The sequence below is a fragment of the Schistocerca nitens genome, chromosome 7, assembly GCF_023898315.1.
Source record: "Schistocerca nitens isolate TAMUIC-IGC-003100 chromosome 7, iqSchNite1.1, whole genome shotgun sequence".
In the NCBI taxonomy this organism is placed as follows: Eukaryota; Metazoa; Arthropoda; class Insecta; order Orthoptera; family Acrididae; genus Schistocerca; species Schistocerca nitens.
In genome coordinates, this window is record NC_064620.1 from 461,324,215 (window position 1) to 461,344,094 (window position 19,880).

At 44.6% G+C, this 19,880-nt stretch overlaps 1 protein-coding gene across 2 annotated transcripts in view; it reads right to left on the reverse strand.

Moving 5' to 3' along the window:
* LOC126194643 (ankyrin repeat and IBR domain-containing protein 1-like) overlaps positions 1-19,880 on the reverse strand; it is a 601,659-nt gene that overhangs the window by 294,752 nt on the left and 287,027 nt on the right. For both annotated transcript variants that reach the window (XM_049932817.1, XM_049932818.1), the window contains one exon: positions 2,980-3,159. In XM_049932817.1, the coding sequence (XP_049788774.1) occupies positions 2,980-3,159 (180 nt within the window). The remainder of the gene's footprint in view (positions 1-2,979; positions 3,160-19,880) is intronic.

The following is a 19,880-nucleotide window of genomic DNA, read 5'->3' on the forward strand; positions in this document are numbered from 1 at the left end:
ATCGACAGCATCACTCACAGGAGCATGCAGAACGAACTCGAGCGCTGCACCGAGCGGCAAAAGAAAAAGTTTGAAAGATGCCGGAAGCAGACCGACAAGGCGATTCCCGACATGTCACACACAGTGGTCAACCTCACTGAACGACAATTGACCGAAGAGGAAGTGTCAGTCCTTCAAAAAGGAGGGAATTTCGCTATCATCCCGAGAACTATACCTATGGAGGACATCATTGCCAACACCGAAGCAGCCATTCGGACCCTTCCTTGTGAAAGGGCAGAGGAAATACGCACTGAAACAGCCAGGATACTGCGCCGAGCAAAACCACCAGCTTGCAACCTGAAGAAAGAAGAGGTACAAGCCATTAAGAATCTCAACGCTGACGAGAGTATATTGGTACTGCCTGCCGATAAGGGGAATGCGACCGTCGTAATGAAGACCGAAGATTACGAGCAAAAGATCCGAGACCTATTAGATCCGACGACGTACCGAAAACTAAGCGCAGATCCGACGCAGCGTATCACTCGGAATACGAATCGATTAATCAAGACGTCTTCTCTGCCGGCGGACATACAGAGAAACCTGCGCAACACAGAAGCCCTACCACCTCGGCTGTATGGATTACCCAAGATCCATAAGAACAACGTTCCACTGAGACCGATCGTTAGCGCTCCTGGCTCACCAACGTATAGACTGGCGAAACACTTGGCCTCTCTGCTCCAGCCACACGTGGGAAAGACCGACACATACATTAAGGACTCAGGACATTTCATTGAGAAGCTGAGGAAGCTGAAACTTGCGCCAAACGACATCCTGGTCAGTTTTGATGTTGTTTCGTTATTTACGAAAGTGCCACTCAGCGACGCTCTGGAGCACATCGGTTCCATGTTCCCGCAAGACATCAAAAAGCTCTTCCATGCATGTCTCACCACGAGCTATTTCACGTGGAATGGCGATTTCTACGAACAGCTGGAAGGCGTCGCCATGGGTAGTCCTCTCAGTCCAGTGGTGGCCAACTTCTTCATGGAACAATTCGAAGCACAGGCACTGGACTCGGCGACTTGCAAACCTAAGGTGTGGTACAGGTACGTCGATGATACTTTCGTGGTGTGGAGCCATGGTGAAGAACAGCTCGGTGAATTCCTGAGACACTTGAATAGCCTACATGCCAACATAACATTTACCATGGAAGTAGAAAAGGACAAGAAACTGCCATTTCTAGATGTCCTGGTCACAAGGGACGGCGAAAACCTGGGACACAGCGTGTATCGAAAACCGACACACACGGACCGATACCTGCACAAACTGTCAAACCACCACCCGAGCCAGAAAAGAGGCATGATTAGTACGCTCGTAACGAGAGCAGGACGAATATGTGAGCCTCAACACCTCAAACGAGAAATGCAACACCTGGAAACTGTTCTGAGGAGCAATGGGTACTCCACAAATTACATTAGAAGTGTAACAGAGCCAAACACTCGGCGAAGTAAGGAACCAGAAAAAGAAATGTCGGGTACGGCCTTTCTGCCATACATTCCCAGAGTGACGGACAGAATCGGCCGTATATTGCGCAAACATGGCGTAAAGACGATTTTCAAACCGACAAGGAAGATCAAAGAGTGTCTTAGATCGGCGAAGGAGAAAAGAGACCCACTTGCAATGTCGGGAATATACCGCATACCTTGCACATGCGGAAAAGTTTATGTCGGAATGACTGGACGATCCATTAACACCAGGATCAAAGAGCATAAGCGACATTGCAGGTTGGGGCAGGTGGAGAAATCGGCCGTGGCAGAGCACGCACTGAATGAGACCGACCACGTTATAAAATTCGCCGACACGGAAGTTCTGGCTGTAGAGAAGCACTATCACACGCGCTTGTTCAGAGAAGCCGTAGAAATCCAAAAACACGCGAACAGCTTCAACAAGAAAGAGGAAAGCCTTAAGGTAAACGGATCCTGGCTTCCCGTACTGCAGCGAACGACCGTCGCAGGTAGCAAGAGGAGAACCGCACCGGAAATGACCGCGGAGAAGCCCTCGGACGTTGGCGCGCCAGGTACATATAGTCTGCGGCCGCGAGCTCGCCTCCAGTTCACCACCGGCAATGGAGGGTGAAGCTTTGACAATGCCAGCCACTCGTGCTGGCGAAACGTCAGAAAAATCATTAGATGAACGTCGGCCGAAGAACCCGAGACAGAAGCCAATAGGCAGTTTGTCAACAAGTGGCCACGAAAGCCTTAACAATTTTGTAAATCCTGTAATTCTGTAATTCAGTTCATTAAAATACCACAACGTGGTAACATATACATCGTCCTTGGAAGAACCCGAGAGCTTCGATTTTTTATTTTATTTCACACCCGTTTGTGTGTAGTCCAAAGAACACTGATTTTCCTTCATCAAGTGTACTACGAGTATATGGCTGGGGAAAACGCGACACTCTACCACCTTGGTAACTGCCAGTGCTCTTTTTTTTTTATCCATATGTCTAATATATTCGCCTAATGCTGAGAGAAAAACTCTTTTTCGCTAAATACGCATGACCAACTCAAAATAGTCTATGTTTGGCAAACAAGTCATTAAAAGCTGCACACTGCCAAATAATTTGACAAACAAGTAAAGTTTGACAAATTTTCCGGTCGTTTACATGGGCCTTATCCGACAAATTGCTTTGTTATAAAGAGCCTATACGCAGAGCAGATAGTCTCACTACTTTGTCGAAGCAGATACTGCGAGCTACGGGGAATATCTGGATTCTGAAACAAAAACGTTGATGGGCAGAAAGTACAAGGTGTAAACTGTTAAGTGTGCGCTACAACCAACCATAGTAAAATCGATTTACACTCTGAGTTAGCAAAAGAAAGTTATATGTAGCGTAGGCCTGTATGCTACATAACGACTGAGGTCGATACCATAGTTTGTAGCGTATATAGTAATTGGTTGATACCAAAAGTGAGCGGTTCGCTGGAGGGGGCAGGTACTCACGAAGACCATGCGGGACTCGAGGAGGCGCGCGATGTCGTGGTGGCTGGCGCGCATGGCCAGGTCGCAGGGCGTCAGCTTGTCGTGGTTCTCCTGGAAGAGCGGTGCCCCGTGCGCAAGCAGCAGCTCCACGCACCGCTCCAGGCCGCTGCTCGCCGCGCAGTGCAGCGCCGTGTTCCCCTTCTGCAACACCGCACCACCTCTGCTACAGCTTACCCAGCACCCTAATGAAATTCAACAGCTATCGAAACTCTGAATTCATTGTGGGTTGCATAAAACAACTGCAAAAACACGTGGATTTTATTTATTCGAATTTTAACCGTACAGGGACATTCAGCTGCCCCTACCGATGGGTTAAATGCAACCCGCAACGTCTTCAAAAACAGCACACGAGATTTTCATAATGTCTTGCTCACTACAAGCGAACTCTTAGGGCTCCAGAAACAATGAACAGCTCCTTTTTGTAGGACATTTAATGTACACTACTGGCCATTAAAATTGCTACACCAAGAAGAAATGCACATGATAAACAGGTATTCACTGGACAAATACACTCCTGGAAATTGAAATAAGAACACCGTGAATTCATTGTCCCAGGAAGGGGAAACTTTATTGACACATTCCTGGGGTCAGATACATCACATGATCACACTGACAGAACCACAGGCACATAGACACAGGCAACAGAGCATGCACAATGTCGGCACTAGTACAGTGTATATCCACCTTTCGCAGCAATTCAGGCTGCTATTCTCCCATGGAGACGATCGTAGAGATGCTGGATGTAGTCCTGTTGAACGGCTTGCCATGCCATTTCCACCTGGCGCCTCAGTTGGACCAGCGTTCGTGCTGGACGTGCAGACCGCGTGAGACGACGCTTCATCCAGTCCCAAACATGCTCAATGGGGGACAGATCCGGAGATCTTGCTGGCCAGGGTAGTTGACTTACACCTTCTAGAGCACATTGGGTGGCACGGGATACATGCGGACGTGCATTGTCCTGTTGGAACAGCAAGATCCCTTGCCGGTCTAGGAATGGTAGAACGATGGGTTCGATGACGGTTTGGATGTACCGTGCACTATTCAGTGTCCCCTCGACGATCACCAGTGGTGTACGGCCAGTGTAGGAGATCGCTCCCCACACCATGATGCCGGGTGTTGGCCCTGTGTGCCTCGGTCGTATGCAGTCCTGATTGTGGCGCTCACCTGCACGGCGCCAAACACGCATACGACCATCATTGGCACCAAGGCAGAAGCGACTCTCATCGCTGAAGACGACACGTCTCCATTCGTCCCTCCATTCACGCCTGTCGCGACACCACTGGAGGCGGGCTGCACGATGTTGGGGCGTGAGCGGAAGACGGCCTAACGGTGTGCGGGACCGTAGCCCAGCTTCATGGAGACGGTTGCGAATGGTCCTCGCCGATACCCCAGGAGCAACAGTGTCCCTAATTTGCTGGGAAGTGGCGGTGCGGTCCCCTACGGCACTGCGTAGGATCCTACGGTCTTGGCGTGCATCCGTGCGTCGCTGCGGTCCGGTCCCAGGTCGACGGGCACGTGCACCTTCCGCCGACCACTGGCGACAACATCGATGTACTGTGGAGACCTCACGCCCCACGTGTTGAGCAATTCGGCGGTACGTCCACCCGGCCTCCCGCATGCCCACTATACGCCCTCGCTCAAAGTCCGTCAACTGCACATACGGTTCACGTCCACGCTGTCGCGGCATGCTACCAGTGTTAGAGACTGCGATGGAGCTCCGTATGCCACGGCAAACTGGCTGTCACTGACGGCGGCGGTGCACAAATGCTGCGCAGCTAGCGCCATTCGATGGCCAACACCGCGGTTCCTGGTGTGTCCGCTGTGCCGTGCGTGTGATCATTGCTTGTACAGCCCTCTCGCAGTGTCCGGAGCAAGTATGGTGGGTCTGACACACCGGTGTCAATGTGTTCTTTTTTCCATTTCCAGGAGTGTATATTATACTAGAACAGACATGTGATTACATTTTCACCCAATTTGGGTGCATAGTTCCTGAGAAATCAGTACCCAGAACAACCACCTCTGGCCGTAATAGTGTCCTTGATACGCCTGGGCATTGAATCAAACAGAGATTGGATGGCGTGTACAGGTACAGCTGCCCATGCAGCTTCAACACGATACCACAGTTCATCAAGAGTAGTCACTGGCGTATTGTGATGAGCCAGTTGCTCGGCCACAATTGACTAGACGTTTTCAATTAGTGAGAGATCTGGAGAATGTGTTGGCCAGGGCAGCAGTCGAACATTTTGTGGATCCAGATAGGCCCGTACAGGACCTACAACATGCGGTCGTGCATTATCCTGCTGAAATGTAGGGTTTCGCAGGGATTGAATGAAAGGTGGAGCCACGGGTCGTAACACATCTGAAATGTAACGTCCACTGTTCAAAGTGACGTCAATGCGAACAAGAGGTGACCGAGACGTGTAACCAGTGGCACCCCATACCATCACGCCGGGTGATACGCGAGTATGGCGAAGACGAATACACGCTTCCAATGTGCGTTCTCCGCGATGTCGCCAAACACGCATGCGACCGTCATGATGCTGTAAACAGAACCTGGATTCATCCGAAAAAATGATGTTTTGTCAGTCGTGCACCCAGGTTCGTCGTTGAGTACACCATCGCAGGCGCTCCTGTCTGTTGTGCTGCGTCAAGCGTAACCGTAGCCATAGTCTCCGAGTTGATAGTCCATGCTGCTGCAAACGACATCGAACTGTTGGTGCAGATGGTTATTGTCTTGCAAATGTCCCTATCTGTTAAGTCAGGGATCGAGACGTGGCTGCACGATCCGTTACAGCCATGCGGGAAGATGCCTGTCATCTCGACTGCTAGTGATACGAGGCCCTTGGGATCCAGCACGGCGTTCCATATTACCCTCTGAACCCACCGATTCCATATTCTGTTAACAGTCATTGGATCTTGACCAACGCGAGCAGCAATGTCGCGATACGATAAACCGCATTCGCGATAGGCTAGAATCCGACCTTTATCAAAGTCGGAAACATGATGGTACGCATTTCTCCTCCTTACACGAGGCATCACAACAACGTTTCACCAGGCAACGCCGATCAACTGCTGTTTGTGGATGAGAAATCGGTTGGAAACTTTCCTCATGTCATCACGTTGTAGGTGTCGCCACCGCCGCCAACCTTGTGTGAATGCTCTGAAAAGCTAATCATTTGCATATCACAGCATCTTCTTCCTGTCGGTTAAATTTCGCGTCTGTAGCACGTCATCTTCGCGGTGTAGCAATTTCAAAGGCCAGTAGTGTATCTCAATACAAAATTTAACTACATTAAATTTCTTACAAGAAGTTCGATGTTCTCTTTTTCTGTTGGCAAATAGTGAGCAAGAAAATACCAAAATATTGCATACGCTATTTGAAGGCGTTGCGGTTTGCATAAAATCCACTGGCAAGGCAGCTGAATAACTCTGTGTACAATGGTAATGGTTGGGGGGATGTATGAACGGGTATATAACAGGTATACTGTATTTTTCTCTGTTCTAAGACAATTTTTGTAATTTTTTAAGATATTCCAATAATCATCCCTTGTAGCTGAAGCAATGACCAATGGAAATCGATGATTAAACAATACTGGATTACAAAGAATGCTGAACAGGTTCTATAAAAATGGACAGAAGTATTCAATACACCTCCACCAAACAGGCTATCAATTTACAGGTTGAGACATTTCATTAAAGTGGGTCTGTCTGTAACATGCCAAAGAGTGGTCGACCAGTGAGTGTAGCTACCCATGAAAATGAAATGGTAACCTGCAGGAATTTATCCAAACCCCAAAGAAATCTAAAAGGAGAGCCTATTTTGAGTCGTACATTTCCTGTAGATCCTTGGGTTGTCTAATGGAGTGTTTAGGTTTCCAAGAGTATCACCCAAATTACTTCGAGGATTACTAGAGGATGATCTAGATCGCTGTTTAGAATTCTGCGAGATGCTTTTGAAGGAAGAAGTGCAAGGTGACGGCGTAATTAGAAAAAATTGTTGGACTAAGCGAATTTTTAGCTGCCAGTCGCTATTAATAGGCATAAGTATATGTACCACAACACAGAAAGCTTCCATCCTGTAACTAAAAAACAATTGAACTAACCTGGAGTTAAAGTTTCGGCGTGCCTTTCATGTCAATGGATCACTGAGTTTTATATATATATATATATAGGGTGTTACAAAAAGGTACGGCCAAACTTTCAGGAAACATTCCTCACACACAAATATAGAAAAGATGTTATGTGGACATGTGTCCGGAAACGCTTAATTTCCTTGTTAGAGCTCATTTTAGTTTCGTCAGTATGTACTGTACTTCCTCGATTCACCGCCAGTTGGCTCAATTGAAGGAAGGTAACGTTGACTTCGGTGCTTGTGTTGACATGCGACTCATTGCTCTACAGTACTAGCATCACGCACATTAGTACGTAGCATCAACAGGTTAGTGTTCATCACGAACGTGGTTTTGCAGTCAGTGCAATGTTTACAAATGCGGAGTTGGCAGATGCCCATTTGATGTACGGATTATTACGGGGCAATAGCCGTGGCGCGGTGCGTTTGTATCGAGACAGATTTCCAGAACGAAGGTGTCCCGACAGGAAGACGTTCGAAGCAACTGATCGGCGTCTTAGGGAGCACGGAACATTCCAGCCTATGACTCACGACTGGGGAAGACCTAGAACGACGAGGACACCTGCAATGGACGAGGCAATTCTTCGTGCTGTTGACGATAACCCTGTCAGCGTCAGAGAAGTTGCTGCTGTACAAGGTAACGTTGACCACGTCACTGTACGGAGAGTGCTACGGGAGAACTAGTTGTTTCCGTACCATGTACAGCGTGTGCAGGCACTATCAGCAGCTGATTGGCCCCCACGGGTACACTTCTGCGAACGGTTCATCCAACAATGTGTCAATCCTCATTTCAGTGCAAATGTTCTCTTTACAGATGAGACTTCATTCCAACTGATCAAATTATAAATTTTCACAATCAACATGTGTGGGCTGACGAGAATCCGCACGCAATTGTGCAATCACGTCATCAACACAGATTTTCTGTGAACGTTTAGGCAGGCATTGTTGGTGATGTCTTGATTGGGCCCCATGTTCTTCCACCTACGCTCAATGGAGCACGTTATCATGATTTCATACGAGATACTCTACCTGTGCTGCTAGAACATGTGCCTTTACAAGTACGACACAACATGTGGTTCATGCACGGTGGAGCTCCTGCACATTTCAGTCGAAGTGTTCGTACGCTTCTCAACAACAGATTCGGTGACCGATGGATTGGTAGAGGCGGACCAATTCCATGGCCTCCACGTTCTGCTGACCTCATTTCCTGTAACAAAGTGTTTGAAGTCACGCTGGTAAGTTCTGTTGCTGTGTGTTTCCATTCCATGATTAATGTGATTTGAAGAGAAGTAATAAAATGAGCTCTAACATGGAAAGTAAGCGTTTCCGGACACATGTCCACATAACATATTTTCTTTCTTTGTGTGTGAGGAATGTTTCCTGAAAGTTTGGCCGTACCTTTTTGTAACACCCTGTATAACGTCTGTCTCAACATGCTGCAGGATATTGGTATTCCAATTCCACAATTACTACTGCAGGGTACTAAAGGAGTTCTTCTTACAGAAAAATGGGCCTCCTTTCCACTATGCTTTAACAGTGCGTCAGTTTCTTGACAACAAATTACCCCGTCGGTCGGCCGCGGCGGCCGAGCGGTTCTAGACGCTTCAGTCTGGAACCGTGCGGCTGCTACGGTCGCAGGTTCGAATCCTCCTTGGGCTTGGATGTGTGTGTTGTCCTTAGGTTAGTTAGGTTTAAGTAGTTCTGAGTTATAGGGGACTGATGAGCTCAGATGTTAAGTCCCATAGTGCTCAGAGCCATTTGAACCTATTTTTTTTTTTTTGAGTTACCCAGTAACTGGATACGCTGACAGGGTACAATTGAATCGCCACCAGGATCGCTAGAACTTACTTCAATGGATCTTTTCTTTTGGTGTGTTATCAAATATAACGTATTTGCAAGAAAACCAAACATTATTGATGACATGTGTCAGTTCAAAAGAGAAGCGTGCCAAGACATTCATGATAATAAAGAACTCTGTGCTACAGTGTACTAACCACACCACACAAATGTGGAAATGCTGATGGCCGGCAATTTGAGTACTCAAAACACTGAACTTATTGTGACTTCATAAACCTACTTCATGTAATTTTCTATAATACATTTTTCGTTCCAAGCTATTTTCTATAATACATAATAATTGCCACTAAAACATTCCTCAGACCATGACGCTACTTCCTGGTTGCAGGGTGTTTCCTTTCAGATGTTTCACACCGTACATGTCACTGATCATCTATCCACTACAGCGTAGAGGGACCGATGACCGTAGCAGTCTGGTCCCTTTGATCCCCCCCAAACCAACCAACCAACAGCGTAGAGAGTGATTCATCTGAAAGGGCCACCTGTCGGCACCCAGTGGCCTCCTTTTGCGTGCTTATTCCAGCCTTCGCCGCCGATGAACAGCAGTGAGCATGGGTGCATGAACCACGCGCCTGCCGCCTAGGCCCGCATGCAGCAACGTTCACTGAACGGTCGTTGAGGACACGCCGATGGTAGCCCCTTGGTTCATCTAGGCGGTCAGCTGCTCAGTAGTTGCACGTCTATTCGCCCATACATAACTCTGGAGCCATCGTTCACCCCTGTCATCTACGGCCCGTCGTGCACCACAGTTGCCTCACCTTCGGTTTTAGGTAGCGCCATTTTGTTATGCACGGTATACTTTAATCAAGGTGGCACGTTAATAGTTTAAAAACTTAGCCGTTTCAGAAATACTTCCACCCTTGACTCGAAAGCCAATTATCATGCCCTTTTGGAAGTCGCATAAATCGCTCCGTTTCCGCATTACAACAACTGCACCTTTTCCACGACTCTCTGACTGCTGGTGCTGTCGCCTGCCGTCTGCGATTCACACTCTGATGTCGAACATACGAGGGTCGTTTGAAAAGTTCGTCCAAAAATAAAAACTACTTACGTGTTTGGGGTAAACCTTTTTTATTTTCCGACATAGTCTCCGTTTAGACTTATACACTTCGTCCAACGCTGTTCTAATTTGTTGATCCCTTCTGAATAATAGGAATCGTCCAAGTCTGCAAAATAGCTATTAGTTGCTGCAATCACCTCCTAGTTTGACTAAAATCTTTGTCCTGCCAACCATTTCTTGAAATTAGGGAAAAATAGTAGTCCGAGGGAGCCAAGTCTGAAGAAGAGGGGGGATGTGAAACGAGTTGGAATGCTATTTCCAATAATTTTGTGGCCACAATCGCTGAGATGTGTGCTGGTGCATTGTCGTGATGGAAAAGGACTTTTTTGCGGTCCAATCGCTGGCGTTTTTCTTGCAGCTCGGTTTTCAAACGGTCCAATAAAGATGAATAATATGCACCTGTAATAGTTTTACCCTTTTCGAGATAGTCGATGAGAATTATTCCTTGCGAATCCCAAAAGACAGTCGCTATAATCTTTCCGGACGGAGGAATGGTCTTCCCCTTTTTTGGTGCAGATTCTCCCTTGGTAACCCATTGTTTAGCTTTCTGTTTGGTCTCAGGAGTATAGTAATGTATCCATGTTTCATCCACAGTGACGAAACGACGCTTAAAGTCCTGCGGATTCTTTCTGAACAGCTGCAAACCATCCTTGCAACACTTCACACGATTCCGTTTTTGGTCAAGCGTGAGCAATCGCGGAACCCATCTTGCGGATAGCTTTCTCAAATCCAAATGTTTATGCAAAATATTATGTACCCGTTAATTCGAGATGCCCACAGCACTAACAATCTCACCCACCTTAACTCTTCTGTCATCCATCACCACATCATGGAGTTTATCATTGATTTCTGGAGTCTTAACCTACACAGGGCGTCCCGAACGCTCACATTTTCCAGAAGTGCTTTTGTGAGAACGACCATGAACTGTCGCGTCTTACCCGGCCACCGCAGTCACCAGATCTGAATATTACTGACCTTCACTGATCTACTTTGGAGAGAATGATGCATTATAACTATCCACCTCCGTCATTTTTACCTTAACAGTCCACTATTTTGCAGAAAGGATGGTAAAGAGTCTCTCGAATACCACACTGGACCTGTATTTATCAACTGCGAAGCTTGAAGCTGTTTTAAATGCCAACGGTTCTGTTACCTCGTATTAGTCATGGTAATATGTTATTTTTTGGTATTTCTATATTTTCGTCCACTCCTGTTTAAACCACTTGACAACAGAAGTGAAGCAACCAGAAGTCATCATCTGATGTTAATGTAACTTCTTGCACGTACACACCTTCGGCAAGTAAGCAAATGGTTAGTGTTGCAAATTCCTGTAACAGGTAAAACAGCTACCAGAGTTTATTGGTGTTGTTAGTGGTTAATGTTGTTACATAGCCTGGTAGGGTAGACAGTACAACAGGTGTGAGTATTCGTGTGAAACAGCGTCATCAACACGTGACAGCGTTTGAATCTGTGCCTCATTATTGGTCTCCATTTGGCTGGCTATTCGAAACGTGTAATATCCAGATTGTGCCGCATTGGATGTCACAATGGACCGACGTTGGACTGCGTGGGAACGTAAAGACAACACACCCGTCGTCAGAGTACCGGCTGATCACGTCCTATCAGTATAAGGGAGGATCACCGTAACTCCTTCACATCTGCGCCTGCTATCCGAGAATAAGTAATGGAATCCCTGTAACATTCTTTGTTACCTGGCACCACTGGTCGGATACCAGCTGCGGCCGGACTGCAGGTGAGTCGGCGTAAGTTGATCCCTAAAGGTGGGCTCGGCGAGGCAGCTTCGAGAGCCTGCCTCAACCAATAACGTAAGGCGGTTTGGTAAACGTCTCTATGGCAACGCTTCAGTGTCGTCGCAGCTCTGTAGATTGCCACTGTTTTCGTCTACAGCCGTTAGCGCTTCGCAGTTGAAGGCTTACCAACAGCGCTACGAAATGTCAGGAATCTCCTTACGCCGTCTCAACTATAGGGAATTAGCATTCAACGCCGGCAACACCACTACATAAACAGCTGGGTTTGGAATGGTGCCGTGACTGGAAAGCATGGGCGGCTGATGAATGATGACGCATTGTGTTCAGTGATGAATCGTAGTTTACACTACCCTGCGCCGGCCGGAGTGGCCGTGCGGTTCTAGGCGCTACAATCTGGAACCGCGAGACCGCTACGGTCGCAGGTTCGAATCCTGCCTCGGGCATGGATGTGTGTAATGTCCTTAGGTTAGTTAGGTTTAGGTAGTTGTAAGTTCTAGGGGACTGATGACCTCAGTAGTTAAGTCCCATAGTGCTCAGAGCCATTTGAACCATTTTGAACACTACCCTGCATGACCAACGTTGGTGAGTATGGTCGCGACCTAAGGTGAAGTTCCATTCTTCCAATGTTTCTGAGAGGCACAACAGCGCTACTCCTGAGGAAGCACTAAGTAGGGAACATAAATTTTAAACTGATACTTTCATCCATTCTTGAAAAATATGGGTCTTAACAGACGGGCAGACAGACAAACGGACAACAAAGTGATCAAGGATTTCAGAGACGCTTTAGCTGCTTTTGTGGGCATTGAAAATTTGTGTCCAGAGCAGGGCTCGAATCCAGGGAACTCAGATGGCATAAAGATAGGTCCTCCTGTGTTACCTCTCTTGTGACAGTATAGAGGTGAACTTTTTTAACAGGACAATACTCGGTCGCACGTGGCACTTGTGTTTACGAAATGTGCGTATAATGTGAGGTACACATGTGACCAGCAAAATCGTCACATCTATCGCCGATAGAATACGTGTGGGACCAGAATGGATGCCAACTGCGTTCTAGTGTCAATATCCAGGATATTGCAGCTTTATGACATCCTTCCCACCTGAATGAGTATATGCATCCAGGCCAGTGCATATGTAGTGTCGCACTGAAAAGTGGGCTCGTACGTCAAAGGTCAAGTTCTTTGTAAATGTGACTCGGTGTTGTAATCACTACAGTAACATCACATCCCCTCTAAAGCTGTGAAGTTGATGTCAGTCTGCGCCATTCTCGGCACACTCTTGACACTGGGGAGCTCGGAATACAGAATTCCCTAATTACTTCCGAATCGGAATGTCCCACGCGTCTAGCTCCGACTGCCATTCCGCGTTCAAAGTCTGGTAATTCGGGACATAATCATGCCGGAAACCTTCTCATATGAGTCACCGAGTACAAATGACAGCTCCGTCAATGCACTACTCTTTTATACATTGTATACGCGATACTACCGCCATGTGCGTATAGCTGTCCCATGACTTTTATCGCCTCAGAGTAAAAGCATATAGTGGATCAACTGAGGAAGCTACACTTCATGCTATGAAGTGTATACAAGATCTGGACGTTGATGTCGGGCGCTAATGACCGTAGCAGTTTTGCGGCCTAAAAAAAACGTTGGTGCACAGTCAACAACGAGTCTCGTGTGCTACGTATCTTAATTCTGTGTGTTTGTTATATGATGCTTACATGTTCTTTTATATGTTTTTTGGGTTCCGTTAAAGGGGTTGTTTATTCTACCGCTGTTTATTACTGTGTTTATATTTACATATGTGCTGCTGCCATGTGCAACACAATAAATAAATGATGAACTGGTTTGCAATTACGTGACGTGGATTCTAGAGAGTCACTTTCCTAGTCGTCGACAAGAACAACATCCAGCTCTGAGACAATCGTGCGAAGAAAGGACCTGCCTATTTGCAACGTGTCTTCCACGTGAATCCCTGGCGAGACTAACAGGCTCCACGTCTGTGGAGCAAATCGACCATGTGTTTCCAGCGATATTGTTACCTTGTAGCAGACCGTCAGCCAACTACGCTCTATGTGGTCGAGCAGTATCTTCCTTAAAAAAACGAAATAATTACTATTCGAAGCACAAATTTTCCGAATATCATTCCCCTATAACGCAGTCTAACACTCCAGTTCATTTTTAGGGTTTCGTACCTCAATCGGTAGAAACAGAGTCTTTATAGGAGCACTTTTGTTATATACTGGATTTCAGTGACGATGCACACGCGGCTCGATCTCTTTACAGGAATCGCCTGACCACAGCCACGAGTAAATGAGAATGATGGGCAAGGGATAATACGATAGTAGTGTAGGATAAAGGCTGAGAATTTGCATCTACCTGAGAGCAGCTACACCGACCACCGTGTCCATTTGGCTTAGTGGATTACAGAAAAAAAAGTGGACGAGTATCTGCCGAGTCAGCAGAAGACCTGAGTTCGAGCCCTGCTGTGGACACAAATTTCCAACTTCCTCACTGAATTTAATTCAATGCCCACAAAGGCAGCTAAAACGTCTCTGAAATCCTAGATCAGTTTTTTGTCCGTTTGTCTGTCTGTCCGTCTGTTAAGATCCATTTTTTTCAAGAATGGGTAAAAGTATCCCCTAAGGCCCTGGCGGTGTAAAAACTTCAATCTCCTACGTCAATGCAACGAAAAGGTAATGTTATTTATGCCACATTTTTTATACATTACCAGTATCAATATCGATAATAGGCCAAATCGTCTAAATTCTCGATCCCCGGACTGGATGAACTATCATACGTTATAGACTTTCGCTGTACTTTGTTTTGAAGCGAGAATGGGCGGGGTCTGCCGCGATTTTCAATGGCTCACAACATTGGCAGACTACTGTTTGCGATTGCTTGTTTATTATTTCTGTCGTGTGCAAATTTTTTATACATTACCAGTATCAATATCGATAATAGGCCAAATCGTCTAAATTCTCGATCCCCGGACTGGATGAACTATCATACGTTATAGACTTTCGCTGTACTTTGTTTTGAAGCGAGAATGGGCGGGGTCTGCCGCGATTTTCAATGGCTCACAACATTGGCAGACTACTGTTTGCGATTGCTTGTTTATTATTTCTGTCGTGTGCAAAAGCTGTTCTAAATATTAAAAATTACGCTGCTTACGTGGTTAACACAGTGTAAGGAAGGCAATTTAGAACGTTTTCTGTTCTCGAATGCTTGTTTGCTCTAGTAATACGACACATTTGGCCTTGTTAATATAACTTGGTTTTGTTGAAATATTTCGAATAATCAAGTTTTTGTTGATATATTTTGAATAACCAAGAATAGATGGATGTGATGAGGTAAAGATGTTTTCGTAATGCATTGTATTCAATTTTTACTATATTTGTATCGATAGCAAATGAAGCTGGAACTCCACAATCAATGCTTGTTTGCTTACTGGTACTGCTTTTGTTCGTGACATTTTCAGCTTGCTACACGTATGCACAACATTTTTGATGTTCACGTTTGCAAAAAAACTTACCTACATGTTCTTTGCTAGCCCATAAACGTGCGTAACGAGGAAAGAAGCAGAATAGAGTTATTTTATTAGATTGTCAGTACATTGGTTTCACTGTAGTTTACTTTGAAATCTTTCCTATGATGTGTTATTCAGCGTGTGATCAATAATAGCAATTTACAGAGTAAAAGATATCTGAGCGTGTTCCAGCATTGTGGAATACTATAAATACGACTAAGGGAATATTATCAAACGCATAGAGCCCGTAAAATGGATATTTTTCTTTAAGACGTATGTAAGTCGTTTTTTTATTAATGATAGCCTAACCACTGTAACATATAGGCCTACCTTTCCAACAGTAGACTATTTGTTTCTTTTCCCGGAATGTTTCTCGCCATTAGCTCTGACAGTTTCTCAGGAACAACTAAACACAGCACAATTGGTATTTATGTCTACTTTCATCATCTGCTTGATTTTAGTTTTGAATTTCATTTTGAGGTTTGCAAAGTATAAGCCTGTACCACGCATTGTGATATACCGTAGTTAGTTAGTTTGTTTCATGTTCCATGTATCATTTGCGGCACGATAAATCGCAATGATGTGGAACGAGTCATTGTATATTGACATCAATATTTTTGTAAATATGCCTGCATGCCGATCATTTATTAGTTTTTCTATTTTTAATTATACATATATTTTAGTCAGTAGTTCCATACCTAATGCCATTTACGCATTAAAGTAATAGATAATCTTCTACGGAATAGGAGGAGTTGTAAAAGAGAAATGTTTTCAGTTTAGTTCCAAATTTTACTTTGCTGTCCGTCAGGCATTTTATATCAATCGGTAAATGATCGAACTTTTGGTTGCAGCACTGTGAACCCCTGTTTGTACTACAGACAACCTTAACGTGGCATAATGCATGTCATTTTTTGCTTCTGGTATTGTAATTATGTACATCACTGTTCATGCTGAATTGCAGTGGATTATTTACAACAAACTTCATGAGAGAATGACTATACTCCTACTCGAAGCAGCAGGCAGGAATTATGAAAAGAGTGTTCACTTAAGTTTTCAGCCAAATTCTTCTCCAGAAAGGAAGCAAAGCACATATACACGTTCAAACAATCATACACGCAAAACGCGCACACACACATGTCCGCTGTCTCCGTCTATTGTAGCCAGAATACTTTTTAAAGTGGGAGGAAATATGAACAATGAATAATTATCGGCAGGAGGAATTCAAGGCAATCAGCGTGGTCACCTAGCCGTGTGTTGTGCCGGTACGAGACCGTTAATACAGTGTGGCTCGGATGTCGGAGCGTTTGCGATTTAGAAGGCCAAGAGAAACAATGGAAATAAGAGAAAGAACGGACACTGAATAAAGTACGGCAAATCTAAAGTCAAACGACAGAAATAAATTACTACAATAAAAGTAAATAGTACATCCATAATTTATGTATACAAAAGGAAATATTGCTTGATCGATTCCACTTACGAATGAAATGTGATTCCTTTAAACTTTAGATTACAATCTGATCGATTAGTGCACCAGCAAACAACGCAAGGTGGCATTTTTTATGAAACAACCACGTCTCCACACAGTCAAAGCACCCAGCACCATCGAAACTAGGCACGGATACGTCAGACTGACGTCACGTGGAAGTATCACCGTGGTGAACTATAAAGAATGAGCGCGGAAACCTAATGTTTTGGGCTACTTAAGATGTTGCACGTTGGCTTCAAGTTTGTGACGCAATGACAACTCCCGTCTCTTTCGACCTTCTGGTATACACAATTAAGTCTGTACGGAGCCGTACTTGAACTTACGTGGATTTGTGATACATTATTTAACGGATCAAATAAGCCAACAGAAAACCACGCAGACGTGGTAATAAATGATAAGAAGCAATAAAACTGTTTTCCAATGCAGATGAAACCAGTTTTGCAATTGTTGCTAGCTCTGAACTTCAAACAGCAAGGATCTTCAACACAATCACCTTTTGAAGGAAAAATAATTACATTTACAAAAATATTCGTGTATTAAAAAAAAAGAGTGATGTATGAGAAAGAGCGGATCATTAGATTCGATATAAAATTATTATGTGTCAAGAAAAGTGGCTATCATAGTAAGAAGAGACAGCACGACATAACATGCTTCTCATACATGAAAATTAATATTGTGGTTATATTCTGTCGCCTTAGCGGAGTAAGCTGCAGTAAGACGCATGTTCGCAAGTATTTCTTCTAGAATAAGTTACAGGCTATGTCACTGAGATAGCGAGACTTGGCTCTTTTTATATTTTTTCGCGATCATTTATGTCTCTAGTTTTACTGAGTCTTGGAGCACAAAAATATAATAATTATTTTTACTTGAGTAGAACTGTGATTAAAAACGAACATTAATCTTACTGCTGGCTTCCTCTCCATAGGGAAATAACAACTTTCTCAGTAGTGTCGAGACTGTTTCCCGTACCTTCGAGGCTTAAGAATGTTTCGTACCACTTGGACAGTAATATGTCCGACAGTGTCTGGGGCACACCTGCACTTACATCTACATCTGACGATGATATGCTGCGAGCTCCCTACCAAAATTTTCCTCAATCCAGTCACAAATTTCACTTGATATCCCACGCGACTATACTTTTGACAATACGGGTAGCTGTTACGTATGACATATAACCTAGAAGATATTTTAATCCGTGTTTCACAATTATTTTTATTATTACAATCCACAGTGTCGTGCAATTAAAATTCACTGTGTCGTACAAACGCTTACAGGCCGTGGATATAGTACCTACAAACGTCGCTAGATCGCGGGCCGATCAAAAGATCGAACAGAACCTGAGATTTCCCGAACTGTGACATGAACTGTTCGAATAGTTCGAGTCATGCTGAAACACAGCCCTGCTTCAAACAGTGACAACTCAGCTGAAAAGAGAAGAGGAAGACGAATTCTCCAAACGCTCAATGAGATACTTATCGCAAAATGTAACAACAGATGGCACAACTAACCTTGTTTTCCTACAAGGAAAATACAAAGTTTGCGAAAACTTGCTTGAAAATATGAATTAATAATGCTAATAGACACAGGCCCAATTAGTTTGTGTGTCGATATTAAACATCCCGGGCAAAGCTGGGCACTGCAGTTTGTGATTTTATACAAGACAGTACGACTAAGCATTAGCTTAAAAAGTAATACATTCGAACTTGGTAGACTTCCAACTACCATGCAACACGCGCAGAATGTTCACCTCGCTGTTGCACAGACGGATGTGCAGTGTCAGGATAATCTGCTTGTAATCGACTTGTGAATTTGTTTGGCCTCTACAGTCAGGCGCATTTCATGTGCTTCGTTCACCCACTCTGTGATGCATCTATAGTGCTTCGCGTTGCTGCAAATTTCTCTACTGTTAAATCATAAACAGACTTTTGTAAAAGCTAATGTTTCATTTAGTAATGTCAACAAGAAAAACATTTTCGTATACTCAACGTAGTCTTAAAAAAGTAAAACCAAAATGACAACGTAATACAGCTGCCCCATAATATGCTGATATCTTTGTACATCGATCAGTTTGCGAGTCTCCGTGAGTTGAACGAAAAGTAAAATTACGCACCTGTTTCATGCCAGATGTAGCAACTTAGTCCCAAGCATTCTACTGAATTTCAGTTCTAAAGTAATGTTGAACGGTGAGGCTACCATCCACCCGGCGAAAGTAAGAGAAGTCCGCTTTTTTGGTATTGTGGTTGGTCCTGGCATCATTCTATAATTTCGTAAAATGTCTGGCATTTCACTCTACACGAATTCAACATTTCAAATATTTTAATTGATCTTTATTAGCTCTTTACGAACATAAGCTTCTGATTATTGTAACAATGAAAAACAATATTAGTTTCAGACACGTTTGGTATTAAAACCTCGAAAAAAGAACGAGGGTAGACCAACAGACTGAAACTATTTTTCCACAGATGTTTGTAATTCCATTTCAATGTTTACATGATCTTTTTCAAAGTACTCCCCCCCCCCCCACTTGAATGCAAACTGTATATAGTCTCTGCCAGTCCTCGAACGGATGTCGCAGGGCATTCTTTGTGAGGTCGTGGGGAATCGCATCACTTTTCTTGAGCACTGCTTTAGTTCTCAAATCGAACGCCCCGAAGCTTTGCCTTTAGTGATGGTAATAAAAAAAATTACAGGGTGCAAGATCAGGGCGATAAGGGGGCCACAGTACACAGGTAATGTTGAACTGAGTCAGAAACTACATGATTTGATTTGCGACGTGTGGCCGCCCATTGTCCTGATGAAGTCGTCACTCAGTCTGAGAAACTTCTGGTCGTTTTCTTGAAATGCGTTTCCTCAATTTAGCCAATACTGACCTATAGTATGCTGCTGTAACAACAGAGTGAGGGGGAACTGCATGCTGGTAAATCATTCCATGAGCGTAAAAAAAATGTGATCACAATCACTCCCTACAGATCGAAAACTTTCGCCTGTCTTGGTGTTGGAGACCCTGGTAATTTCCACACTGTGCCGGTCCATTTT